Consider the following 27,667-nt stretch of genomic DNA (forward strand, 5'->3'; position numbering starts at 1 on the left):
AAAAATTGGCACCCCGGGCCCCGGTTCGCCCGTGCCTAGAACCGCCCCTGCTTTAAAGCATGTCCAGTGAAATTGCACTGTATGAATATGTGAAAAAAGTAAAATTAAATAGCCGTTTTTAAATAGTTATATATTATATTATTGCATATTATTGTAGTGCTACATTCTGCATTGTGTCGTTGAGTATTATCATGATTATAGGGATGAGGTCGTAGGTGGCCCAGTTGTTTAAACGTTATACTCCAGTGTGAAATAAATGCAATGCTGCTACAGAGGTGCACATACCTTATTCTCTACCACCCTCTAGTGGTGATTTCAAGATCTAACTACTGACGACATGATGGGTGAATTCCTTTATAGTGGCATTATGGGCAAAGCAATTCTAATATCCTATTGTTTACAACACAATGATTGACATGTTCATTTTTAAGTTCATTAAATTATTCTGTACAAAGCAATTCGACCATCAGACGCTATGGGCAATATTTTAAGTGCTACACATTGGTAAATAAAGGTATGTGAGGAAGAATGGACATGTGGGTGTAGATACAGCTAATGTTCAACTTATCATTACACTGGTTTAAAAAAATAAAAATAACTATGATATTGAACATTTGGAATCATATTATCAAATCGTTCAACAGAATCTGCCAGCTGTTACACAACTTTGCCCATGATAAGTAGACTCATAAGAAACACCATGATGAAAAAGATCCACATGAAGCAGCGGTCCAGCACCTTGGCCACTCTCTTCCACTCCCCGGTCCGTTTCTGCGTGGCCCGCTGCTCCCTGTAGCAGTTGGCGATGTACTCGATGTTCTGCAGGAGCTGGGGCTCCAGGCAGGCCGCCTCTCTCGCGCGGTTCTCCCCGTCGCTCACTCCCCCTTTCCTGCTCCTCATCCGGGTGCTAGGGGAGCCCCCACAGTCCATGCTCTGGAAAACGCCATTCTTCCAGCTGGTGTACCGGTTGGTGGGGCTGGTACCCAGCGAGCCTAGCGTGCTCGTCTGATCGGTGTCCTCCTCCCCCTGGGCACTCTCCGCGTCCCGGTCTCCCTCCGTGCCCAGCGAGGGGTTCTCTCTGCATGGGCCGGCTTGCCCGTTCTGGGCCCAGTGAGTGGTCCTCGTCGAACGGGGCGGAGCCGGTTCCTGTTTTTCAGGCTGGGGCGTCATGCAATTCTCCCCTACTTCGTAGACAAAGAACATCCTGGCCATGTACTGCAGGATGACCTTTTTGGCCCACTTGGGTACCGGCTTGGCGTCAGGGCCGCAGTGGTGGATGTTCATGATGAAGATGGTCAGGGCGGTAGAGGTGGTTACCATTGTCATCGTTGCGATGTAATACTTTCCTGTTCAGGACAAATGTGATATCCAGATGTTAAAAATCATAAAACAACAAAAGAAATGGTCGTTGATTTTAGATGAGGAATCCTAGGCCTGTAATCACCTCTTAGGGATGCTGATGTTGAGCTGGTGGATAACTACACATCTGGGTATTATTAATGATCAAAGATTTTGTTTTGAACCCCATGTTGCTCACGTGTACAAAATGTTATTTTTCTTTAGAAATATTTCCACTGAAATGAGGACTTGAAACTTAACTGAATCAGCTTTAGCATTTTGCATTTTGCCTGTCAACATGATTTTAGCCGTCAACAGCATACCTGGAAGGCTTTGTTTGGTGGCAAGTAAAACATCAGGCCCACTAAGACAGGCCCACAAATACCAGGCCCACAAAAAGCTCCCAGCGTTCTTAACTGGTACACTCTCCGAGGGCAGAGACACTGGGCGTCACTCCTTACCAATAAGAGGTACACTCTCTGAGGGCACTTGGCATCACTCCTTACCAATAAGAGGTACACTCTCTGAGGGCACTTGGCATCACTCCTTACCAATAAGAGGTACACTCTCTGAGGGGGGCATGATCTCTGCCACCAGCAGCTGGAAGACTGTGAGGGCCAGCATCACAGTGACCCCCAGGGAAACCTTCTCCCCGGAGTCAGCAGGCAGGTAGAAGCCAAGCGGGGCCAGGAAGGAGATCATCACGCACGGTATCAGCAGGTTGAAGACGTAGAAGGAGGCCCTCCGCTTCAGCATGAGGGTGTAGGTCACGTCGGGGTAGGGGTCGGCGCAGCAGCCATATTGGATGATGTTCCTCTTGCCCGGCATGCCCTCCACCTCCCACTCCACGTTCTCCACCAGGTCGGCCAGGTCTGCGCTTTCCATGGCGTTCTGGATGTCCAGCTGGTTGCCGTTGTAGGTCCAGGAGCCGTAGGTGAAACGGCACTGCTGGGCGTCGAAGGGGAAGAAGGACACGTCCACTCTGCAGGAGGACTTGGTGATGGCCGGCGAGTCCCACATGATCTGACCGTCGTGGCGGATCACGACGTTGGTGTCCATGGAACCCGTGAAGTGTTCGTCTGCGCTGTAATAAAGAGAAAACCTTTCTCGAACAAACCAAAGGATTTTTTTTTCACATTCGGCCAAAGGACAGAATGTGGTCGAATGGGTCTCTAGATGAATATCTGCAAAGGCACAGGTTCACCAACTGAGGACCTGAGTCAACCTTCTTTGAAGAGTTGTACTCACGCCCCAGTGTTGCTTCTGCCTTTTATGTGTATCTTACAGAATATTTACCTTCTTCCCATAATTGACATCAATGTTTGAGCTAATACATCATAAATCTTCTAAATTAACCTCAACCTCAACCCCTAAACTGAAACCAACTGAAAGCAATGGCTAAGCTTAGTATAGCTTTGATATTTTCCATTTCCTCTCAATTCGGCAGCTGAATCATTATTCATGACCTTTTAAACATACGAAACTGGGGTATAAAAGGCAGAAGGTGGTCTGAACATTTCCCATGAATAATGGCTTCAAGAAATGTTCAGCTTGTGCCTTTACAATGACAATAAAGAGGTACCGCACTACGACAGTGCTAGCAAGCGTTTCCCTTGATCTACCCGATACCAGTCCGACCTACTTGTTATATAGGACTATATCAGGTCTCCATACATAACTACTAGGTATACGGATGGTATCGAGTCCATCATAATCGTCTTTACTCCAGCTGAGATGCGCATCGACCCACACCTGGCGTATCCATAAGTATGCTGTCAGGATTTGGTTGCGTTCATCCTACAAAGGATGGGACAGCATCAACAGAAGCACAGTACTCACACACATCATGCTGTACTACAATTTCAGTTAGCCATGGAGCCGAAGTGACTTAAATGTACATTAAGTTTACTACATGTCTTGGATGATGGCGATGGCATTGGGTTATGAACACCCAACCTCTACGCTGGGCGGCATACACCCTAGCCATGAGACTATCGTTCCTCCCCGATTACACAAAATGACAAGAGAGCCTATCAAATAGCAGGCGTGAGTCTATATTTTAATTTCAAACGATATGGAAATGCAATGTAAAGAAAGCAACAATGCTTGATATTTCAGTACCATGTCAATGATTTGTGACAGGGTTATCTGCAGGGTCACATTCAGTATGGTGTTGGTGTCTTCAACTGGCCTCAGTGCACTGGTGTAGTTGGCGAACAGGTCAGTCAGGAGCTTCTGCGCATACTTCCCATTGGCCGTCCAACATGCTGAGGCAGTGGGGGAGAAGAGAGAGACATGGCTGAAGGCTTCTCTGGTCCTGGTCCATGTTAATCTTTCCTTTGGTAACCATCCATTATGAAGAGAACCACCTAATCCACTTCATTCTCACTAAAACTGGCAACTATTTGTATTGATAACAACGATGATGATGTAAGGCTTCTAATGATGACACTAATATGGATTGGACCATGATAAAGGAATAACGTGCATTTCCACAGGCAAATGTAAATACAGATTAAATTGCAGCGCAACATTCTGTATTGTGTCGTTGAGGATTAAGATGATTATAGGGATGATGATGATGATGACGATGATGATGATGATGATGATGACGATGATGATGATGATGATGGTGAGGATGATGAGGATGTGATGACTTCATGGGACTGGGCGTTTTCTCTGTTGTAGCTGCAAGGCTGCGGTGGTGGAACGCGGTGATGGAGAGAGCATGTTTAGAGACAGATGGGCAGGGGATTTCCCCGATCTCCCGCTCTAGGAGATAAAGCACATGTGGCCTGATGAGCCGTTGTAGTATCTCGTCTGCTCTCTATATGTCTGTGAGCGGACATGTGTTGCATGGCTCCTCTCTGACCTGACCCTAATCCATCCAGCACATACTGTATCAATAATATCATGCCTATAGCAACATACACCCCTGACACATCACCTGCTGTAGGATCAGCTGTACTGTGGTGTGGTTACACCTCTCATATCGGGCACTTATAATGAAAAATTTGGTTTTGTGAAGGCTATACTGTGTGTTTTCAGATTTGTTTTGGATTGATGCACGAATATGTGAAATTTGACTGCGTCATTTTTTTTATCTGATATGTGGTTGAGAAAGGAATTATTATTTCTACCTATGGTTGGGGAGGCTGGTGTGGATTTTTTTTTGTTTTCTGAGCTACAAACATCAAAGCAATGTTGTCAGTGTTCATGGTGGATTCGGTTAAGCCAGATGTCAATCCTCCATTGCTACAGGCATTTGAGGGGAATAGGAAGAAGACATACATACATGTATACAAAATTACACCTGCAATGCTTCTATCACTGATAATAATAATTATCATTACACTTATCACAATCCATCTAATACATAGTAATGATAGTAAACTGAGACACTCTTTCATTTATATTCATCACGAAACATCTTATTCTCTAGACTGATTCACATCAGGTAATTTCGAAAGAAAATCGCCAATTAATGAATATCATTATTTTGTATAACTGCGTTATTATTATTATCATTATTATTATGTATAGGCGAAAAATACTAAAAACAATTGGAAAGGAGACTTACTTGGTAAAACACTGACAAACAGAAGCAATTTAAGGGAAGTCTGAATTCTCCATAGTTTCATCTTGTTATGTCGACTTTAAAACCATTTGAACAGGTTAATTTAAAAATAAAAGTGTGATTATAGTATTTCAGTCATGCAGTGTGAATGAAGTCCGCTACTCTGCCAGGTCCAGATTCCTCCCCAGTGAGCGCCTGATAAAATAGGGCAGGCAGGGTAGTGAACAGATGCGCTGACGTGAGAGTGAGCACTGAGCACATACACAACAGGGCAACTCTAATCGTGTATTCAAATAGCCACATAATACCCACACATGGTGGACTTGGATCCGGAGCCACAAAGTACAAATAGAAATAGTCTCTGTGTTTTCTTTATAACGGAAACAGATTCAGCACCAAGGACAACGCCCGGTCTCCCCTGTAACATTTGACCATGCCGTTGGAGAATCCAGGCAACGTTGGCTGGTGCTTTATTGGTTGCGAAGGAGGAGACATTATTTTTTTTAAAACACACATTTGAATAGGCTACCCATCCATGTTGATCTCTAGTGTGCTTGGATTGGCTGTATCGTCCTCTTCCGGGTACCGGCACTCTCTCCTCTCAGCTTCCGTCCGCGAGATAGGCGAGGAATGCAGGTGTTATTGTCAGGCATTTATTCCATTATTAAAAAAATAATTTAGTTTAACGCATGCTGGGTTTAGACACGCCGTTGTTGACCGTTGACAGTCGGCCCCAGTGAATGAACCGATCGATGCTTGAGCGTTGACCAAATCAGTCAAAACGGGACAGAATCGTTGATACGGCTTAAATGTAGGCATCCCGTTGATCCATTCCCATCCAGAATGCTACAAGTCTCCCCTTTCTTGGGCTATGAGCGACCTCCGGCCATCAGAATCTCATTCAGCACCTGTGTTTTGGGCACTGTGTTTCTACCTTTGGTTGGCCTCACTACGTGCGTCTTAATATCCTCTATATTTCATTTTGAAGACTCGACTGGCACTCATTGTCAGGTAATATCATCCCACAATAAACTTCTCTTTGTTTCACTGATCACACAGGGTTACAATGAGGCCTGCCGTAAGGTGCAATGAACGTCCGTTGATCAGTCATGTTGTGTTCTGCTTTTAGGTTCCTAATTATCTGCCATCGATAAGCGCAGCAATAAGCCTGGAACCGGAGGGCAATATCTGGCGTTTCTGCATCGGTCTGCACTCAGCACCTCGCTTCCTGGTGACCTTCACCTACTTTCGATTTTACAAGGGCCATTTCTCTTCCAAATTCCCAGAGAGTTCGCTTGTTTTCCTAAATGTGGCCTTCTCAATTTCGGAGAACTTTGGTCTGTTATTACTTACTTATGTGTCATCCAATGAGAAATACCGTGAGTAAACCCATATCTGTCTATTTTTAAAACATATAATCAATGATACATGTTTGTATGTCTTTTCAAGACTGTCCCAATTGCAGTAAGGTACACAATCGCTTTTACTTTACTGTTGATATATTGTTGATTGTGTGTGAGATGTGTGCATCTTGCATGCTTTTTTTATTTGTCTTGCTTGATTGTAGAAACAAAAAAGTAAACAAAAAGTTATAAAAAATGTATTCCCTCTATCCCCTCTATCACCTTCAGTTGTACACAAGGAGGGCTTTGTGCTGTTTATTATAAGTTCAATCATCTACATGATTATCACCTGCCGCTTATGGAATACCATCAAGAAGTTTTCCCTAAACCCAGAGGTAACGCCCTTTATTTGAAACCCTTCAACATTAATACAACTTAAATTACATGAAAATATAACTTTTTTAACAGTGCATTTATTTTGCATTTAGAATAGTATTTTTGTATTTTTTTTAAATTTAGAATAGTAATAGAGCGTATTTTCTTAACTCAATATCATGTACGCCTATAACCTATTCTAAATGTGGTGTTATTTATTAATTTATTACAGGATAGCAAGTCTTACCTTTGGAAAGTTCGTCTTTTAATCCTCAATATTTCATTCTGCGCCTTCGCCGTGTACTTTTACGTGAAACACAACTTGTATTGTGAACCAGGAAGTAAGTATATTAGTGTACTTTTATTCAAAATGTATCACTGAGAATCTATATAAAAATATTTAAAATTAAATCAAAACAGAGAAATATTATGTTGGTTATGCAAAAATTGATTTAGATGCAGCTAATTAATCTGTGATTCTTATTTTCCCTCTCCCTGCTGTTCATAAGGTTACACGTTCTTTGCTCTGTTTGAGTATCTGGTGGTGCTGACCAACATGGCCTTCCACCTCACAGCTGTATGGGACTTCAAGAACAGGGAGCTCGTTCTCATTTCACCCAATGAGGATAAAGTCTTCTGACTGGAGGACCGCAGGTTACAAGTCATGCCAGTTCACCGGTCAATATATACCGTAGATACTCACATCTGTTCAGAAGGAATTAGTGAGATGATGTAGAATCAGCCATTTGTTTATGTATTGGGTCCATTATGTCATCAAATCATCCAGTTCAGTGACAATATTATAATAGAGGAAAGTCCCTTCAATCTTTCACAAGATGACAGAAAAACATCCCAGTTGCTATATGAAATGCCCGTTGTGGATATTCTGTCTGCTCTTGATAACTGATGTGACCTTTTATATAGGCCTAATATAAAAAAAATGATGTTCACCAAAATAAAGTGATGTTCTTTATAAATATATATATATCGGATTGTTTAAAATATGACATATTATTTATGTATATATATAGATATAATATGTCATATTTTAAACAATCCGATTTGAAACCACTCTTAGGTTTATAACTACTGGTAAATGATGGTAAATACAACAGTAACTTTTCAAATCATGTGGGATTTCTGACTCTTTTCTGTGTAAGATTATGGATTAGCTCATCCTTGGTTTAAAAAACAATGTTTTGGTTTTGGACTTTTGTGTCAGTCAAATTCATCCTCTGCAAAGTTATTAAACCAGTTCTCTATTTTGCCCCAAAAAATGAATGAACAATTATATATATAGCCTTTATATATAAAATGAAAATAAACTTGTTTCAGTGTATTATTTTCTCTCAATTGAGAAATTCGTGAAGGATTATACCGTTGTGCATTTAAGTCCACTTAACCAATATTTTTTTCAAATGAAGACTGGCCTGAGCCAAATCGACAGCAAACTAAACGATTGTATGATTTATTGAAGCTTCAAAAAAGGAAGAAAAAAAACAACTTAATTTCCTCCCCAAGCAAGAAGATATCATTTGTATGTATTTATTTACTTTACTTGTCACATGTATCGTTTGACATAGCTTAATGATGACAATGCCTACCTAAGCAGTTTCTGTGTTATAGTTGAAGGACTGACCATATATAATATCCAAGTCTAAACATGGGTCTGGGAGAAAGTTTAAATTGTTTGGGGTTAGGGTTGAGAGGTCGAGGTCAAAGAGGGTTTAAATAAAACATGAAACTCTACTCCTTACCCACCAGACTTACTATTGCCATTGCAATTAATGATACAAAACTGTTTGCTACGACATGGTCGCATGAAGGTCGTTTTGACTTCGTTTTTTTCTGAAGATCATGATTTAATGTGGACTAAAAAGGTTATAGGCCTGTATTTACCATTATTATTACCGTATTGGTCCGAATATAAGACGACCCTGATTATAAGACGACCCCCCGTTTTTCAACACAAACATTTAGAAAAAAAGATTTGCAGAACAAAGAACAGTGAATTAAACACTTGTTATATTAATAATGCCAGTAAAGGCCACGGCACTTTCAAGGCAAAATATGTACAGTATGATTCAAAATTAATATCAAGCAATAATCAAGCAACATTGGGAAAATTTTTAAATAACATAGAAAAATACAGGCCACATATTTAACTAAACTTAACTAAAATTCGCCAAACTTCTCCTCCGATCTCTCTCTATCGCTCACACACGTCCTCTGCCCCGCTGTGTTTGCTCTCGCTGTCATCGCTCCCCAGCTGCTCCGCTTCCACTGGCTCCGCCGGCAAAGCGCGTTTTCTCTGACGTATTCAAAAACTCTCCGGTCAGCCTCACTGAAACGGCCACTTTGAGGACCACGGTAGGATTTGCGCTGACTGTTGACGTCTTTGAGACGTTATTTTGGTGCTCGCCATCTTCTTACGTTACACTCCGTGACCCCAAACTTCTTGGCAGCTTGGCAGTTGTTACTTGACTCTGCCTTATTGACAACCATTATTTTAAAATTGGCATCATTGCTCCTCCGCTGTTGTTGATTGACCTGACCCACTTTTGAGCCACTTGTCTCTAATGGTCAGCCTGTCTTTAAACACCGGTAACGGCCTGGTTAAGGACGCTGGACTACTTCTTCCCGGAACCAATTTCTGGCGCAACCTGCGGCCGCGAATGTGTATTGACATTTAAAGGGAGAGGCGAAGAGAAACTGCGCTCTGAATACTAGACCCCGAATATAAGACGACCCAACTTTTTCAGACCTATTTCGAGGGGAAAAAAGGCCGTCTTATATTCGGACCAATACGGTACTTAGACCGACTACCGAGGGAATCCCGCAGGTGGCGTAGTTGTAAAGAATGAGGTGAATGCCGAGATTATACAATTTAGCTCCACCCCCATCCTGCGGGGGGAGTGCTGCCAAAACAAGTCTAGAGAAGCGAAGAAGAAAACCCTGCATTCTCCCATTGTCGCCTTTTATTAAAAAGAGGGAACACAGTCTACCCCCGCCTTGACTGACTGCCTTCAGAGTTTAGATATTAATCTAAAGTGGGATTTGTGAGACTTCTGAACTAATAACAGACCACTTGGTATCAAAGTATCTTGTCATGATTATAACACAATATGTCTGAACAAGTCAGACACAAAAGGTTGATTCCCCGGTGATTTTCAATTTTGAACAGGTTCTCAGAGACAGGAGGGCGGGTGTAGCCGTTACGCTCCCTCTCTTTAATACGATCGCTCGGCATTCTGCGGATTTCTCGCCCGCCCGGTAGCCGCTCGGTGGTGGAGGGGGAGAGGAGGAGGAGGAGGAGGAGGTGGAGAGCAGCAGTAGGAGGTGGAGTCCGCTACGCTGTCACTCCAGACCACAGTACATCATCATCCGCAGCAATGTTAACACGGAGCTGAGCTCACGGATCACTTGGCGCGGGTGTATGACAGGTAATTTAATTTATAATATTACAGAGCACACATTTGGATGACGGAACAGTGCTAGGGACGCCGGCCATCCCGGGGGGAGGACAGCAGCCCGGAGAGGCAACGGTAGCCCCCAACTTACCTCCCTTTGCGTTACTCAGGTTAGCGAACGGTGTCGCTGGCTAGCATCTGATAGAGGAAATGTGGCCAGCCACACGCTAACCCGTTTAAACAGGGAAACATTGCCGTAAGAGGAAGCGGTGCTCCGTGGATGTCATCGTATCGCATCTTTAATATACTATGGGAAGAAAACGATATCGTTGGCTGTCTCTGTGTGTGTGTGTGTAACGTTGGCTAACCAGGGGTTAGCATGGTAGACGTCGGCGTCTGGCAGGACATGTCAGTGTTGTTTAGGCAGCTGTCACTTTTGTGTGTGTGTGTGTGTGTGTGTGTGTGTGTGTGTGTGTGTGTGTGTGTGTGTGTGGTATGCTTTCATGTAATGTCATACCGTATCACTATTTACTGTGACACGGGGTCGATTTCTTAAATGCAGAAAGAATACAACAGTGTTTGTTTGTTTGGTCTTTATATAACCCTTAATTATATTCTGCAACTGGGTAACGTTGTTGCGGAACTGCAGTGTTGAGGGAAGCAGGAAGGACACATCGACATGATGTGATCTGCATGGGTTTATGTCTGGCAGTCAGGCTTGATATCTTTGCATTGTCAGACAATCAGTGACTGCCATTCAACGACTTGTTCTTCTTTTTCCAGCAAACATCAGTTATGGAGTTCAGCAAACTGGTGACCCTATGGATTATATGCTTGTGTGTCTTTGGGGACTGTTTGCCCGAAAAGAGCAGTGGATCTTCATCGGACCATCACCATGCTGACAATGGAGGCGGTAAGCACCAATAATGACTCAACTATTGAGTAATTTGTTTCGTTTCTCGGGGGCAACCACCAGACTAAAGAGATTGCATTACTTCTATTACATTGTCGAGGCTCTAAATGTAGCCACACTGAGAATAGTCATGCAGACATTCTCTGTTAAGCCCTGTCCTATAAGAGATGGTGGCGCAGAGTCAAGAGGGCGCAGCTAGCTAGTTTAGTTCAATGGTTTGGACTAATGAGCAACTGAGTCAGTTGGAGTTGTTACAATTAGCGTTGTTCCCACTGTTCAGTTGGAGCAGTTGCCATTCTTTGTTTTCAGGAAGTGGATTTGTGCTAGGGTGACTTTGCAATGGGCTACAAAGTTATTATTTTTTTCATCGCCAAACACTGTGCCTATTCCAGGATGCTATTGTGCATAATAAAATACTTGACCGTCCCTCAAAGTGAAGTCCAAATGTTTTGCTACAAACCTTCCCTTTATTTGAGGGAATTTGAGTAGGGTGGGGACAACATCCATGGTCATGGCTGGTTCTCCTAGGCCGGCCATAACATGTATTGTTCTCCAACTATGTGGAGGACTGGAGGTAGACATAAAATCTTTGGAAATTAAATGGCAGGCAAATGTTGACATTCTTGCTTGTCAGGTACATGCGTAACAGATTGGGGCATTTGATACCGTATATTCGTTGTACTGTACCAAATGTACTGTTCGTGGGTTGGAATAAGAACTATCCAGCTATCCACCAAGGTACCTTAGCACTATTAATAAACCTGTTTTTTGAATGGGGGATTGCAGAAGTAGTGAAAGGCAGCACTGTATTTGACACACTGCATCCGACCCCTGGCAAGAGTCAAAGAATAGCATAATATTTCAATAGATGCAAATAACTAACAGAATAGCAGTGTCAATGGAGATCTCGTGCCCAAGTTGATAGAGTGGACAGCCAGTAAGGTTGAGTTTACTATCATCCTTTAATCCTCCTATCTCCTGATATTGAAATGTGAAGGCATGCATCTAAACATGTATTAAGTAATTCATTAAAAGATTTTCGTTGCTGCTTAATATCTAGGTCTTTTTGCTGCATAGGCACATATCTCTCCTCTCATTATGAAGATAAAGCTGGTATTGAAGAGCTTTGTAGTAGTCTGCTTGCTGCAGTGCAGCGGAGCCTTTTAACTTCTTAGATAATCCTTTGCACTGGGTCGGGAGTCATTTGTTATTAACGTGGTCCGCAGACATGGCCATTGAGTAACATTATATTATCTTGGCTGCGTGATATCTGTGAAGTTTACTAGCCTGTGAAGTTTGTTTTTTACAAATATATAGATTTCTTTTTATTTTACTTTATCAGAGAATCTCAATGGTTTGATTTAGAGAAGGAAGGACTCTGTACTGTGGACTGTGACTTTGCCAAAATTCCAGCAGCAAAGTCCTCAACTATCACATCATGAAAAGCTCACTCATTACACAGCCCCTTTGACAAACTTGTGGCAGGATGTACATCTCCGCCTGTAACAGTTTGGAGGAACCTGAAACATGCACTTTAATTTCCTTGGGTCCTGAAAGGCAGGAACCTATTTGCTCACATCAATACCCTGAGGAGAAATTGGAGAACACACTGATGTCTGACTGGCCCTGCTGGTGGGATTCATAATCCGGATAATGCCAGCCCTGTGATGGGCCTCTGATAGGGGAAGAGAAAGCAAGTGCTGACTTCCTGAAACTTGGGTAGTCCCTTCTTTATTGTCGCAGCAGTTGACATTATGAGCTAGAGGTGAACAGGAATTTCCGAGCAAACAGAAACTTTGGGTCTCCAAAACATGTACAGGAACACTGTGCTGCAATGGCCAGACAAGATTTAAAATGACTTGAAATGATCCTACTTACTTGGGTCACATTTCAATCTGTATTCGACAACCTTGTCATCTCCATAACAACATCATGCGTTCTGTGAAGGAATGCTTTATCCAAACAAACAGACTAGATAATTGTGCCCACCATCAAATCAATCTTCCTGTTTCCCTACGTCCACTTTTTTCAAAAAGAAAGAATCAGTTCAGAATTGACGACAGCCGGGAAAAACCCATTATATACTTTGTTGAAATTTTTCAAAAGTGGGAAAGGTTTGCCATTTAGAAACTCACATATTTCAGACATTGTAAAGCAACAGTTGAATGCAAGTGAGTAATCTGATGACAAAGGTGTGGTTCTTTAAGCCTAAATGTCTCACATCTTTCTTACGGCCTCTTATCTATTCTATACACCTCACGATGCATGTTTTAATGTGATATGAATCTATCGTTTTCAATCTTTAATGCTGCTTGCAAGAACATATAATGTCAAAATATCAAATGGTGTAAAACGACACCATGATTCAAGTACCTTCCTGGTTAGAATACACACACCAGGTCTAATGTCTACCTTCCTCTTCTGATAACATGGATCTGAATGTAACCTGATCTTGCTTCAGCAGCAACGATCCTTAAACTGATTGATTTGTGCACTTTATTTCAGCTGCTGTGTCCAATTAGTGTCTGTCAAGTAATTGCATTTTCTTTTGGGGATCTTAACTTTAACAAGGTTAAACATTTTTATTACTCCAGAATTGGTAGAGAATAGTAACTGACCAATCTTTAAATGGCGAGACATTACCAAATCTTTAAGGACCCATCTGTCATCAGCTGTGGGTGTTTTATGATTTTGTATCTTCCAACAGAACTGTGCCGCATCGATTCGCTCATTTGCCAGGAAGAGAACGCCGCCCTGAGCTTCGAAGCCATCCGGAGCATCCACAAGCAGATGGACGATGACGCAAACGGGAACGTGGATGTGCTGGAGACGGACGGGGTGAGTGGCTAGCAAGGCTCTTCATCATGTGTTCGGGTTGGAGCAACAGCGTTCACAGATCATAATAAAAATGTAGAAAGTCATTGATATGACTGTAATCGTTGTTCACCTGAGGCCATCACTAAGCACGATGAACAAGGTTTGTAATGTATAGCCCTGTGAATGTCCCACAGGAAGTGGACCATTATCCTACACTTGCTTCAGCGCTGTCCTGATTGAGTTATTCCTTTGGTAGTCAACAATTAACTTCCTCTGCATTGTTTAGTGGCCTCTGTCGACTGATCTAGGCCAGTGTGTTACCAACCTCATGGTGTTTCTACCATACAAGTCCCTTCATTTTCTTATGAAACAATTCCAGTACATCTACACTATTTTCAGTGGCATCTAATACATCATACAGCTTAGTGTGAACCAAACTTCACAAACTCTAAAACGAAATGAACTTGGATTTAACTTCACAAACTTTATCTTTAACAAAACCAGTCATTACTTTTACAGCATGTGCTATACATCCCATTGTGCTGCCATGTAAACCATTGCAGGCGGTCTGCTGCTGTCCCTTTCAATTGGAGCTCAGCTCTGCTGTGTCACTCCCAGTAGCAGCTGAGAGACCTTGTGCCCGTTCGGGTTCCTTCTAGACCAGGGATGGGCAGCATGCGTGCGGCCCGCGTCCTCACTCAGTCAGGCCCGCACATAATAAAAAAAAAAAGAAAAGAAAAAAAAAAAGAATAATAATAATTGATCGAGTTACAGAAAACTCGGTCAAGAAAGATGAGAAGAATTCATAGAATTCGAAGGCAAACCCATGCGTCTAGTTTGCTTAGAAGCGATCTCAGTCATTAAAGATATCCACTTAAGTCGCCACTACAACTACTACAACTGCTTGTTGGGTTTGAGTTCATTGAGTTGTTGCACTTAATGTTGGGCCACTGTTTTTCAGTTTTTTGACTTCATTGAATGATGATGTATGTGAGCCCTTTGCACTGATAAAAATACTGACCATTCATGTGGCTGTTTGAGCATGGAAAACATGAAATGAATGTATGTTGGTTCAATTAACATACCGTACATAGGTTATGATTCTGGATGATTTTTTAGGTAGTGGCCATCCCCAAAATGCACCAGAATACAGGAAATCATATCTACCAAATTCAAAATTGTGTAGCTTCTCTCAGCTCACGTTTAGTTGAAGTGTGCAGTCATGTGGCCCTCCGATGGTTATGATGAAAAATGTGGCCCTCTTTATCATGAAAGTTGCCCATCCCTGTTCTAGACCCTTTGGAAGACAGAGGAAGAAGGCCCTTTGCTCTCCAATCTCAACCTGTTGTGCACATTCAATGACCCACTTGACTTCTAGATAACCCTCAAGTGCAACGTTACTCACACACATGTTGCTGTTTGGCGGTGATCACTGATATGGAAGGCCCACAATGCCAAGTAGCTCTTAAAGACAATGCTCTCTGCCTGTTGGATAATGTAGGTTGTGATTTCCGTCTAGTTTCCTGTCGCCTTTGGAGTAGCCAGGTTAAATTATGTGTCAGGGGTTCTAACCACTCTTAGAGGCTAATGGGTGTCTTTGTCTATCTAATCATTAACTTAAGAAGAACATTAGGCTTATATTATCCAATAAGGAAAAAACAATTTATTATCGTTAATAATCACGTCAAATGTACACATTTGATGGGTACATTTTCTACAACCTCTGTCCTACCCCATAGTATTGTAATACAATGGGGTAGGACAGGGGTTATAAAAAATAACCCCTGGAGAGGGGTTATAAAAAAGATACAAACGGGAATACTTTTCAAATCATTCCGCTATCAGTTCGTCCACTCCTCTAGCCTTTAGAAACAAGATTGCTGCAAAATGAATAACTCCCTTACTACTTGAGTTCACGTGAGTCATCCTATTCAATAAATTTGAGACCGGGGCAAGACCTTTGTTATCAGCAGCCTTGAGCCACGTCATCACGGCTGTGACGCAATTCAGACCGGGGCATTACTCGACACGCCCGGATGTCCTCATTATACATGGGTAAGCAGCAGTCCTAGACGGTTAAGCTATTTATACTGTTTTTATGACCCTCGTTTTCTGACGGGCATGTCCACACAGACCACTTAGACTTCTATTTGTGCAGGATCCACAAGAGGCTCAAACATTATTGTCCCATTTAATGTATAGGGTTAGGGCTGTATCAACGACCAACAAATGGCCACATTCTATTCAAAAACACTGAGTCCCTGTGTTCAAATCAGACTGTGTGTGAGACGTATATGTCTAGGTTTACAACCATTTCAGTCATCTTTATTCATCCCTTTTTGGCTGATCGCCGCAAACCAGCTGTCTCCAGGACATGGATAGGAGACAGTGTTGTCATGGCAACCCTGCCATGCTATTCGAGGGATGCGGATAGCCTCAGGCTTGGGAACGAAAGGGATGGCGTCACGTTCGGCGCCAAAGCGTGATCAAAAACTCAACCTCCCTAGCGCACCAACAAACGTGAACCGCTTGCCGTCATGTTTATTGTTTTATGGGAAAGAAGGGCCGCATCGGACTATACGTCATCCAGCTCAGGTTGCGTAGCCTTGCGTGTGCGCGTGTCGGCTCATTAGCCTCTGTACCGTGGCCTGAGCACATCTCTCCCAAGTGTGCTCAGGCCACGGAATTGAACTGTACGGTTGGCGTGCTCACACCAGCCAAATGATCTAGTCTTGAGCACGGTACAGGTGTGACACAGACTTGAGCACGGTACAGGTGTGACACAGACTTGGGCACGGTACAGATGGCCTAGTGTGAGTGCGCCCTCATTCCTCCGCTTCCTGTCCACCCCACCCCTCTCCCCCAACCCCCCTCACAGTTCCTTCGGGAGGACCTCAACTACCATGACCCGAAGGCCAAGCACAACACCTTCCACGGGGATGACCAGTTCATCAGCGTGGAGGACCTGTGGAAGACGTGGAAGGGCTCAGAAGGTACCGTCCCACCGAGACACTGGTGCAGCCATCGGCTCACTGCCTCCCTGCTCTCTGCAGGGCTGCCTCTCACTTTGATGTGCTCAGGCTCAGCCCATGTGTTTGATGTTTTAAAGCCGTCACTGTTTTTCTATTGTGCTTTTAAACACCTCCCAGACGCTAACCAACTCAATGCGGCGCCGGGGGCTTCGGAGAACACCCACCCTGAAGTTCTGCAATGTTTCTCGAAAGGCTGATGTTGTCTATGCTTTGGAGCCCGCTTTTATATAATCATCCCACTCGCACAACAGCAAAGTGGTGTATCAGCTAGCAACAGCTAAAAAACACGCCGGTGGTAGGCAGGAAACCTATCTGCGTGCGTCTTATCCCCAGCGCTCTCTCGGCTCGGGCAGGGCTTCATTGAACCTGTCAACACAATGCACACACTCCTAGACAACACGACACATCACAGACATACCCCTCCTGTTTCGCTTGCTGCTTATCGAAACTGCTCTGTCAGAGTGGAGTCTGAGTATACTCCGCTGTGTTTCCCCCCCAACCCTAATGCCAGCACTGGTTTTCCCTCCAGTTCCCCTGCAAGACCCCCCCTGTAGTTGTGAAGGCCGTGTTGCTCTGCATTGCAGCAGCTTGTCAGGACTCGGAGGGATTTCCTGATCAAGGCTACTGGCTGGCCGGCTCTTACAGCTTGCAGTGTATAAAACCAGGAGTGCAAACACGGTTGTTGTTCCACCACTGCCTGCGTGCTGCTGACTGCTCCACATAGTGATTCATATTTATGGCATTCAGTGGTAATCTGTTATGTTAGGCTGATACCACGGCTTATGTAGCTGGTGTCCTTATTTGAGTGAGCTTTAAACTCTGCTATGCTTTTAAACGATTGAGTCGGTTCACAGATTGGTTTGTATGTGTGGTGTGTGCTGGAGTGCAGTACCGTTTCCATAGCATTGTGTTGAACTGTCCCCAACCCCCTTTTTCTAAAGCCATTATGTATGTTGATGTCTTGCAGTGTACAACTGGACTTTGGATGAAGTGGTGGAATGGTTGATCACATGCGTGGAACTGCCGCAGTATGTGGAAGTATTTCGCAAGATGCAATTCAATGGCAGCGTCATGCCAAGGTAAGTCTCGTAATACAGGTGTTGTTTGTAAATATGACATTGTTCAATTTGTGTATAAAATCTGCAAACTCCACTGCTTTTCAATTCAATGTGCTACCGATGGAATAGTCTAGGTTAGTATTGCCCGTCTGTGCAGGTCGTTCATAAAACTACAAAGCCCAGCATTCCATTCAAAAGGAAATTCATAGTAATAAAAACAACTGACTCTTTGCTGCAATTATTTATTTGGCAAATCTGCTGATGAGTTTTAGCAGTAGAATAGCTTCACATTTTATAATAACAAATACTTTAAAATGCTTCTGCTACAAATTAATTTAAGGTTATAGAAGAATAAATACGTGTTTTTTAATCTTGACCCATACTTGCTTGGTACTACATACGTTTTTATCATGAGTATGAGTTGTAAGGCGTTTACAACCACATGAACTGGATGGTATCTAGCACAGGAAGTGTTGAGGTCACTGGTTCCATTTGGCTGAATGGAAGCCTAGAGGGGTGCGCTGTGGTGCGGTGGGCAGGGCTGTTAACCCGGGGCATCACAGGCCTGGCTTCACTCTAAGCCCCTTTCCACTGCCTCAGAAAGCCCCAGGAACATGAGATATGACATTGGTCATTCAGGTCATGGTGTGAGTCTACTTGGCTGCAGATGTCACGTGGAACAATAATGAATACAGCTTGTACTTGTACTTTGAATATAAGAATATAAGAAGAGGAAATTAGACCTAAAAATATGACTACAAGCCAAAAATAACTTTGGTACTTAAATATAATTGTGAAACGTGTGGTCAAGTGCGTCAATAGAGATAAGAAAATCCTCATAGTAAAAAAGGGGTCTGCGTTTTTCAAATTTCAAATGTCACCTTCTTTTATTGCTTTCCCAGATTAGCGGTGAAGAATGCCACTCTGACCCTGGCTGTTCTGAAGATGCTGGACCGCAGCCATGTGCAGAAGCTGCAGCTCAAATCCCTTGATACCGTCCTCTTTGGAGCCCCTCTCAGTGAGTTTACAACACACACACACACACACACACACACACACACACACACACACACACACACACACACACACACACACACACACACACACACACACACACACACACACACACACACACACACACACACACACACACACACACCCCCCCCCCCCCCCCACACGTATAAATATTTCAATAACAGTCCAAACTACTTACTAGATACTTGCCTGCACCCTATGGATATAGGAAAGGATGATTTAGACATTGGTCTCTTGCTGTTGCTGTAATGCCTGGCGAGGGCAGGGTGGAATACGGTTAACTCTGAGCAACTTCTGACAGGTTTCGAAGGTCTTTGGCTGATGGATGGCTGACTGTTAAATGAAAGACCAAATATGACCCTCCCTTTTGTACTGCGCTGCACAAAGGGGTTCTTTGTTGAACAGTTGCTCTGCCAAAACTGGTGCACTGCAAACCATACGAGTTGTACAGGCGGGGGAGAGCGAAAGTTGGATGTTGTCGACTTAATGTACGCTAATTCTATAGAAATTTCAAATAGGTAATATGTAGCACGCCGCTAATTATGTTAGAATAGATAGGATCTAGTTAGATTCAGATTTATTTATATACTGTCCTCCCTGAGGACGTTTGTGGTGAACTCAATCATGCCATGACACTCAACAAGATATGTCTCAAACGATAAGAGACTAAGGAACGACAAACCTGAACCACCTGAACGACTGCGGTTATGGCCGTGAGCTCAAACCGCTTTACAAAGTGTGTGTGTGTGTGTGTGTGTGTGTGTGTGCATCCTTCTACTAATTGAACGTGTACTATAAACAGTATTGTAACATTGTATTTGGTAGTATGCAAACAAACCACTTCCTGTGTCATCGTGTATAAATATCCTATATTTGCAACAAGCATTTTGAAGTCAGTTTTAAGTGGCTGACTGACTCTGGAAAAAATGGCCATCCAAAAAGAAAACGCAAACTTAACTAAATAGCTCCTCCAATTTGTACATTGGTTTCAAAACAGCCTTTGTGCCAGTAAAACCAAGACCTGTGTGCTTTTCTCATGCAGTACAAAACCTAGTCCACAAGCCTTCTGATCCCGCTCCAATGTGTATGAGCATATGGGGAAAAGGTCACGCACACTGGAATCTATTCAATGGATGGTTCCTTTTGAAGTCAAACACAATAGGAATTGGCCAGGTCATTATTATTTCTCGAATTACACTTTCGAAAATGTCCATCTGAATAAATAAATACAGCTTGCTCCTCCTAAGCCCAAGGGAACTAATGAACTGAAAGCAAAGGCAGAAGAGTCTGAAAAGCCATGTACAGTGGTGGCTCCCAGTAGAGATGTTTACTGGGATAATGGTTGAGATAAAAAAATAAAGATTTCTGCTGTGGGAAATGGTTGAAATGCGGCCTGCACTGCATCAAAAAACAAATGCTGTGTGGTTAAAAAAACAAACAAGTTCTGCACTTCCACCTGTAGCTCAGGCGCTAGCTCAAGAGGCTCGCGCTCTAAACTCCAGGAAGTGGAGTGGCGGGTTGATTTCTATTCTGGACACACCTCTCTGCGCCTTGTCTCCTCACTGCCGCGGAAGAATGTGAACGGTCAGGTTTCTCCCCTCCTGAGCCCGCCGCTCCACTGCTCCTCTCCCTGGCACCCCCTCATGTGACGGGGCATGTTTGTGCAAAGCCAATGTAGTGATTCAGAAATAATGGGAGGGATTTTTTTTCCCCGAATAACGAGGCAAGATAGGGAATTGGGCACGGTTTGTTTGGCTAGCATTGTGTTAAGGTAGCAGGATCCATTTTTTTTTAATCAATCATGACAACAAGGGTGTAAGTATATGAATCACGCATTATTAGCCCTAGACATTCAGAAGATCGTGTCTCATCAACGGAAGTGTGTTTAGTGTCCTGGAAATGGCATGGGTCCTTTGTTTAAGGGTGCTTGCCAGAGCAGCCATTTAAGAGGAAAGTCTGGCTTTGACAGCCCTTCACATGCAGGGAGCTGCCCTTTAGCTGTCTAATGGGCTGACTGGGCATAGCAACAGCATGTTAAGACACTTCTCACAATGGATGTATGCTAATGTCCCCCAGAAGTGGACACTTGTGTAATGGTTAATAGCAATGCCAAGCTGGGTCCCTTTTGATTTGGTTTTCTTTAACAACTAATTGAGCCGTTCACCACACACAGAGGAACACAAACGCATTGTTTTAGTCTGTGATGGTTAATTAGACGTCAGTTCAGGCTGTCTACAGGGCATTTCCAAGAGACAGCCATGCAGTGTTTATGAGGTAACAAAGTATGTGCATTGCAACTGAAATAAAACGGTAGAGGGCCGGCTAGCATGTAGCTTTCAAAATGCACTTGCTAAAGATGCACTAGGCATTTACATGAAAGGGAGAGTGTCTTTCTTCTCTAGATTGTGTTGGAATGTTTAGAGAAAATGTCTTTGAAGTTCTCCTACTGCCATGAATCTGCGGTTGTCTCCCCACTGTGCTCCTTTACAAGATTTAAAGGAGAAAGCTGAATCTAAACCCACCATCTTCAGAGCGTGGCTCAGTCCAGCCCATGGCTCACTCCTGCTGCTTTTACCAATTTGTACTGTGATTTGCTGTTTGTTGCTGATGTAAATACTATCGAAATGAATACTGTTGTAAACAACGGCCCCTGGACCACCGAGCTACTGACATTCCAGTACACTTGCAGAGACATACTGTTTAGTTTGAAAGGTTGGCCTTCAAAGGAACCACCTATGCTTGGTCAGTCCTTGTGTGACTCTTCCTTCAGAGAGTCCTTTCATATACTTAAATATACTGGAGAGAAGTATGAAGTCAAGGTCGGTGCCAAGATGTCTAGTTTGACAGCCACAAATTAAGATGTTTGGCTGCACTCTTGTGCTAAAAGCTTGAATTGAGATGGATCATAACATTTACTCTTTCCGAGTAAATGGTGACTGGTCTCTCCGGACCTTTCGAAGCATCAAGGTTTCGTCTGTACTATTGCTACGGGCCACCTATTCTTCACCACAAACCGTTTAAATGCCCACCGGAAACGTCAGAGTACCCTGTTGTGAGGCCTGCATGCGTAACGCATCCGCACTGTGATGGAGATGCAATTATTTCGACACAGCAACATCCGTTTTGTTTAAATGTATAATCAGTTTTCTGTGAATGGAGTATGTTTTTTGAATGAACTGTATGTGAGGCTGCGGTGGAGACTGGTTCTAAACGGGTTTGGCTGCTGCCTGGCTGGCTGGGAGCGTGAGGAATTGAGCAACCGTGAGTCCCGTCCTGGTGACATTATGACAGGGGCCACTGGCCCCTCATTCCACAGCTGCTCAGAGGACACCCGGGACGGCAAAGTCGGGCTTGTGGTCTCCACCTTCCCTCCCCGTGTCCTGCTCACTTCCTGTCCGCTGGTCATTAACGGGCTGTTGATCATTAGCAGCCAACGGCCCCTAAAATAGACGCACCGCTGAGCTGGAATCTGGTGGAGCCCCAAACTCGTCAGTGACCTTCCTGGTGTGCGTAGCTTCTGTGACTTAAGTTATGTCCGCACTCCGCTGGCTAATTTGCGTCCACATTTCTAGCGATCATGCCACGATTGTTTTTAATTTCGAATCCATAAGGAAGAAGCTGCGTTCTACGGTGTCGTACTAAACTAACACACCCTTTATCCCCCCCCCATCCCAGTGAACAGGCACAACCACCTGAAGGACTTCATGCTGGTGGTTTCCATAGTGATCGGCATGGGCGGCTGCTGGTTTGCCTTCATCCAGAACCGCTACTCCAAGGACCACATGAAGAAGATGATGACGGACCTGGAGGGCCTGCAGAGGGCTGAGCAGAGCCTCCACGACCTGCAGCAGAAGTAAGGAGCGCCTGTGGTCGTCCACACGCCACGCTCAGTCAGGCTGACGGGGCTGCACCTTTCCTCGTACGTGCAAACACAGGATTGATCGTGGCGCTGAGACCACTGAGGCCGACCACAGAACAGCTTCACTTCCTCTCTGTTGACTTGAACCCTGTGTGACATATATTTATATATATATATATATATATATATATATATATATATATATATATGCTGCCTGCATCTCATGGAGTACAGCTTTGGTATAATCCTGTTAGCTGCATTATCGCAATTATTTATGCAATGCAGGCTGAGGTTATGTAATACTAGACTAATGGCAGGCAAGCTTATGTCATTTCTTCATGAAAACGTACCAGGTTTTCTTGATCCTATTGATCCTATTGAGATGGCTTTTCCATGCATCCTGTGGTGATTATTAAATCTTGTCTTGTCTAGCGGCACAATTGAACCAGCAGATCTCATCTGACAACAGTGTATTGAGATACTAGCATACTGATCGATAAATGAGAAAGTGGATTGTTTTATGTGGAGGCAGTTATTATTATAATTCTTCTCTAGAGCAATTTAATCAATTCACTTTAAAGGCACCTTGAAACCTGAAAACAAGGGTTTGGTTGGGGTCTATGCGTTCCAGATAGTCCTTCAGCCCAGGTGCTGGAGAACAGTGCTCGGCTAGCATCACCGATACACTTCAAACTTAATGCAATTGGCAGACAAATGTCAGCCTTGGACCAAAGCACTGCATTGGGCTTGGATCGCCGCAGTGTGTGCCGGGCACTCGGCCCAACGAGACAAACTTTTGCAGCACGTCCCTGACCCCTGACTCACCTCATTTTAATGAACAGCCCAAACAAACCAGCCTAACGAAGCCATGCCCCAGCGATTTGTCAACACGACAATTTATCTTTGTTTGTAGTTTATCGTAACCATCCAGGATTCGGTTCCTAGGGGGACACGTATAATGAACCAGATGAACGAATTCACTGTCCTAGAAAGGCACTCTCACTCTACTCAGTGTAATGTTAATGAATGATCTCAATTGACTTCATCTGGGAGTTTGTTTTTTATATTGGGCCCTTGACAAACGTCAATCCAAATCATTGGTTCTACACTAGGTATGAATGGGGAACTTCAAACACCGTTTGGAAGAGAAACACAAAAGTATGTTTTCTGGCCCTCCGACTCACACCAATGCACACACACACAAACCTTTTATTTCAGCCACTTTCTTCTCCAACACACATTTAAACAGCAGGAGCTTTTGTTTTTAAAAGCATAGTTCAATATGACAAAACAACACAGTGTCACAAGAGTGTCACATCAGACACTGCTGCTGGTTAATGCGGTTTTGACGGCCAGACATTAATTTTGCGCAATAGTATACAGTGATTATTATCAGTATCATCGGCCAAAGTGTGGAGTCACACACACACACACACACACACACACACACACACACACACACACACACACACACACACACACACACACACACACACACACACACACACACACACACACACACACACACACACACATACTCTAATCACACGAACACACACACATGCTGTCATTCATCAATACTCGGGTGTATTATGTTGCCACAATAGCTTTTTAATTCACTGCGATGATTTATGTTGTTTTTTATTCATCCTAATGGATCCTTTTGCTTCAGTCTCTGGCACATGGTCATATTGAGTTTCAACCAGATTTTGTGGTGTTCATTTTATTTTTATCAATAACAACAACAGATGCAAGGTTGCTTCGGACCTTTGTATTCTTGCTGATGAACAACACTCATCATCCAATGATCCTTCCTTTCTCTAATATTGCGTTGAAAGGCTTGCTTTGTGGTCGGTGGACCATGTGGTCCTCACAACCCCCTCCTGATGTGCTTCTGAATGGCTCTTGATGCCCTAACCGGGACATGCATTCTCTTCTATCCAACCTGCAGATGGTCATTGTGGTGTGTCACATGACCTTTATCTGACCATTCTTTGACTAATTATGCATGAATCATCGTATTTTGAAATGGCGGATGGATTAACGCATCCAGTGTATACTATAATTGGGCCACATTTTCCCGTGTCAGTGATGGATCAGGTCCACACATTTAAGAATACAAGGCCAGACTTTGAAGCCTGAAGTTTGGGTTGGTCCAAAAATGTTGTAAATGACACCACACTTGACATTATGTAATGTATACCATTGAGTGGAACAGTAGCTGGCATTTCTCTCTCAGGCGACTGTGTCTGTTTGTGCAAGTGTGCACTCACTCGTGTGTGTGTGTGTGTGTGTGGGTGTGGGGGTGGGTGGGTGGGTGGGTGGGCGGGCGGGGGGTACTCCGTCCTATTGGTCTGTTTACAATGTGTTTGAGACAGGGCTTGTCCTCTGTCTGTGGCTGGGTCTTTCTTCCTGATCTATGCCGCCAGCTGTTCTCTTTCCAGGCCTTCAAGTCGATTGTGTGTCCGTATCGGGTGGCCTGGCCCAGGGGGTGGGAGGAGGAGGAGGAGGAGGAGGAGGAGGAGGAGGAGGAGGAGGAGGAGGGCCTGAGGGAAACTGTAGTTCCCTTTGGTGCCTTTTCTTTCCAGCACTACCGAGTGTTGGCGTGACCCACCCAGCATGTCACCTTCCGGTGCTAATTCACCCTGCAGCTATGACCTGCCGCCAGAGAGAGTGAGAGGTCCGGAGGGAGGAAGCCAGCCAGAGACAGTGCGACGGCTGCAGAGAGTGAGACTGCTGCAGAGAGTGAGACTGCTGCAGAGGGGAATACATCTGAAGAGAGTGAGACGGCCAGAGAGAGTGAGACGGCCAGAGAGAGTGAGACGGCCAGAGAGAGTGAGACAGCCAGAGAGAGTTAAAACGGCCAGAGAGTGATACAACAGGGGAGATTGAGACCGTCAGAGAGAGTGAGAGAGACAGAGAGGGAGACGGCATGCACCATCTTAACTGTCCGTTGCATACATGTGGTTCTTTACATGTATTGGCAGTCGTGTGTTCAGGGAACGCGGTGGATGAATGACAGCCAGTGATGTCGTGGGTCATAAACTGTGCAGAAGGACATTGAGTAACGTGAAACCTGCCATTCAGTGCTGTTCTTTTCGCCGAGCTCGCCATTGTGGCCCTTTGAGAGCTTTTCAAGTCTTTAGCTGGAGAATGGCAGAGGTCAGAGTTGGGAGCGTTTGCAGGACTGTCCTCATGCCACATTTTCCATAGCAAGCCGCTTGGATCATCTTACAGCAGGCCTGTGCGAACTGCCCTGCTCACTATAGTCCTGTTGTCAGCATAACGGGAACCAGAGCCCATCTCCCCGGTGACTAAGACACAACACTGCTCTACTTTGTCTCTATTTTGCTGAGCTCTGCTTCTGAAAACATTTACTTTAATTTGCACAGACTAGTGGTTTTCACCCTTAGACAAGATCTGTAGACATTGATATATTTTATGTAACTATTTCAAGTGGTTAAGAAGTACTTGACTCCGTTATGTATGTTTGTTTCCTTGGGTTATCTAGATTACCTTGGGGGAAAGATGGCCCTGACTACTTAACAATCATTAGCCTAAGGCTCTGTGAATAGTGGGGCTATTCCCCACTATTCACAGAGCCTGAGGTATATTTTAGTGTAAACTACATTTGAACACTCCAAAAATGAACAAGATACCACTTTTTGCCAGGATTTATTTATTTTTGTTAGCAGTTTATTAGTTTTTATTAACGTCTCGTGTCTCGATCTCAATCTTGGGATATTAAGATCTCACGTGTAGCATGTACTAACACCAAGATCTAAGAGGTTCACGTGTAGCCTGTACTAACACCAGATATTTTTTGATAGAGGCCGGGAGATACTGCCTGGTTTAAATATGTTCCCATAGTACCCCAGATACTGCCTGGTTTAAATATGTTCCTATAGTACCCCAGATACTGCCTGGTTTAAATATGTTCCTATAGTACCCCAGATACTGCCTGGTTAAAATATGTTACTACAGGACCAACGGATACTGCCTGGTTTGAAATTCAAAACAGGCAGTATCCGGTGGTCCTGTAGTAACATGTTTTAACTTTGAATATGTTACTATAGTACCCCAGATACTGGCTGGTTTAAATATGTTACTATAGTGCCCGAGATACTGGCTGGTTTAAATATGCTACTACCGGACCACCTGATACTGAGTGGTTCAGGACTCAGGTTCACCTGATACTGAGTGGTTCAGGACTCAGGTTCACCTGATACTGAGTGGTTCAGGACTCAGGTTCACCTGATACTGAGTGGTTCAGGACTCAGGTTCACCTGATACTGAGTGGTTCAGGACTCAGGTTCACCTGATACTGAGTGGTTCAGGACTCAGGTTCACCTGATACTGAGTGGTTCAGGACTCAGGTTCACCTGATACTGAGTGGTTCAGGACTCAGGTTCACCTGATACTGAGTGGTTCAGGACTCAGGTTCACCTGATACTGAGTGGTTCAGGACTCGGGTTCACCTGATACTGAGTGGTTCAGGACTCAGGTTCACCTGATACTGAGTGGTTCAGGACTCAGGTTCACCTGATACTGAGTGGTCCAGGACTCAGGTTCACCTGATACTGAGTGGTTCAGGACTCAGGTTCACCTGATACTGAGTGGTTCAGGACTCAGGTTCACCTGATACTGAGTGGTTCAGGACTCAGGTTCACCTGATACTGAGTGGTTCAGGACTCAGGTTCACCTGATACTGAGTGGTTCAGGACTCAGGTTCACCTGATACTGAGTGGTTCAGGACTCAGGTTCACCTGATACTGAGTGGTTCAGGACTCAGGTTCACCTGATACTGAGTGGTTCAGGACTCAGGTTCACCTGATACTGAGTGGTTCAGGACTCAGGTTCACCTGATACTGAGTGGTTCAGGACTCAGGTTCACCTGATACTGAGTGGTC

The 27,667-nt window shown here is 44.0% G+C and overlaps 3 protein-coding genes across 7 annotated transcripts in view; 2 read left to right on the plus strand and 1 right to left on the minus strand.

The window, feature by feature from the left end:
• Positions 1 to 413: 413 nt before the first annotated feature.
• chrna10a (cholinergic receptor, nicotinic, alpha 10a) lies at positions 414 to 5,197 on the minus strand. Of its 3 annotated transcripts, XM_060075169.1 has the most exons (5): positions 4,919 to 5,197; positions 3,460 to 3,605; positions 2,981 to 3,135; positions 1,890 to 2,422; positions 414 to 1,346 (listed from the first exon to the last, which is right to left on the minus strand). In XM_060075169.1, the coding sequence occupies exons 1-5, from the start codon at positions 4,977 to 4,979 to the stop codon at positions 658 to 660; spliced, it is 1,584 nt and encodes a 527-aa protein (XP_059931152.1). In that variant the 5' UTR covers positions 4,980 to 5,197; the 3' UTR covers positions 414 to 657. The 3 variants fall into 3 exon arrangements, with proteins under 3 accessions (XP_059931152.1, XP_059931154.1, XP_059931153.1); XM_060075171.1 differs by lacking the exon at positions 4,919 to 5,197 and having other exon boundaries at positions 3,091 to 3,135; positions 3,460 to 3,554; XM_060075170.1 differs by lacking the exons at positions 2,981 to 3,135; positions 4,919 to 5,197 and having other exon boundaries at positions 3,460 to 3,598.
• A 296-nt stretch (positions 5,198 to 5,493) lies between these two features.
• On the plus strand, positions 5,494 to 8,527 carry LOC132474457 (post-GPI attachment to proteins factor 2-like). Its single transcript, XM_060075174.1, has 5 exons — positions 5,494 to 5,926; positions 6,045 to 6,294; positions 6,547 to 6,653; positions 6,866 to 6,974; positions 7,143 to 8,527. Exons 1-5 carry the CDS (start codon positions 5,759 to 5,761, stop codon positions 7,271 to 7,273), a joined length of 765 nt encoding a protein of 254 aa, XP_059931157.1. The 5' UTR covers positions 5,494 to 5,758; the 3' UTR covers positions 7,274 to 8,527.
• Positions 8,528 to 9,604: 1,077 nt separating this feature from the next.
• The window catches only part of LOC132475236 (stromal interaction molecule 1-like), a 30,691-nt gene continuing 12,628 nt past the window's right edge, over positions 9,605 to 27,667 (plus strand). Inside the window, exons 1-7 of one of the 3 annotated variants that reach the window (XM_060076244.1) lie at positions 9,605 to 10,076; positions 10,827 to 10,956; positions 13,664 to 13,794; positions 16,652 to 16,766; positions 17,773 to 17,884; positions 18,766 to 18,881; positions 22,574 to 22,751. In XM_060076244.1, the coding sequence (XP_059932227.1) occupies positions 10,839 to 10,956; positions 13,664 to 13,794; positions 16,652 to 16,766; positions 17,773 to 17,884; positions 18,766 to 18,881; positions 22,574 to 22,751 (770 nt within the window). In that variant the 5' untranslated portion in view covers positions 9,605 to 10,076; positions 10,827 to 10,838. The remainder of the gene's footprint in view (positions 10,077 to 10,826; positions 10,957 to 13,663; positions 13,795 to 16,651; positions 16,767 to 17,772; positions 17,885 to 18,765; positions 18,882 to 22,573; positions 22,752 to 27,667) is intronic. The other 2 variants (XM_060076245.1, XM_060076246.1) reach the window with 2 other exon arrangements.

The sequence above is a fragment of the Gadus macrocephalus genome, chromosome 16 (genome assembly GCF_031168955.1).
Source record: "Gadus macrocephalus chromosome 16, ASM3116895v1".
Lineage (NCBI taxonomy): Eukaryota > Metazoa > Chordata > Actinopteri > Gadiformes > Gadidae > Gadus > Gadus macrocephalus.

Bases quoted from the DNA above. Each gene is read 5' to 3' on its own strand.
- chrna10a (XM_060075169.1), bottom strand. From the start codon at position 4,979: ATGAAACTATGGAGAATTCAGACTTCCCTTAAATTGCTTCTGTTTGTC. The intron at 2,423-2,980 runs GTAGGTCGGACT...TCTTTATTACAG, and splicing joins GATATAGTCCTATATAACAA to CGCAGACGAACACTTCACGG. The intron at 1,347-1,889 runs GTAAGGAGTGAT...TGTCCTGAACAG, and splicing joins AGAGAGTGTACCTCTTATTG to GAAAGTATTACATCGCAACG.
- LOC132474457 (XM_060075174.1), top strand. From the start codon at position 5,759: ATGCTACAAGTCTCCCCTTTCTTGGGCTATGAGCGACCTCCGGCCATC. The intron at 5,927-6,044 runs GTAATATCATCC...TTCTGCTTTTAG, and splicing joins CGACTGGCACTCATTGTCAG to GTTCCTAATTATCTGCCATC. The intron at 6,295-6,546 runs GTGAGTAAACCC...TATCACCTTCAG, and splicing joins GTCATCCAATGAGAAATACC to TTGTACACAAGGAGGGCTTT.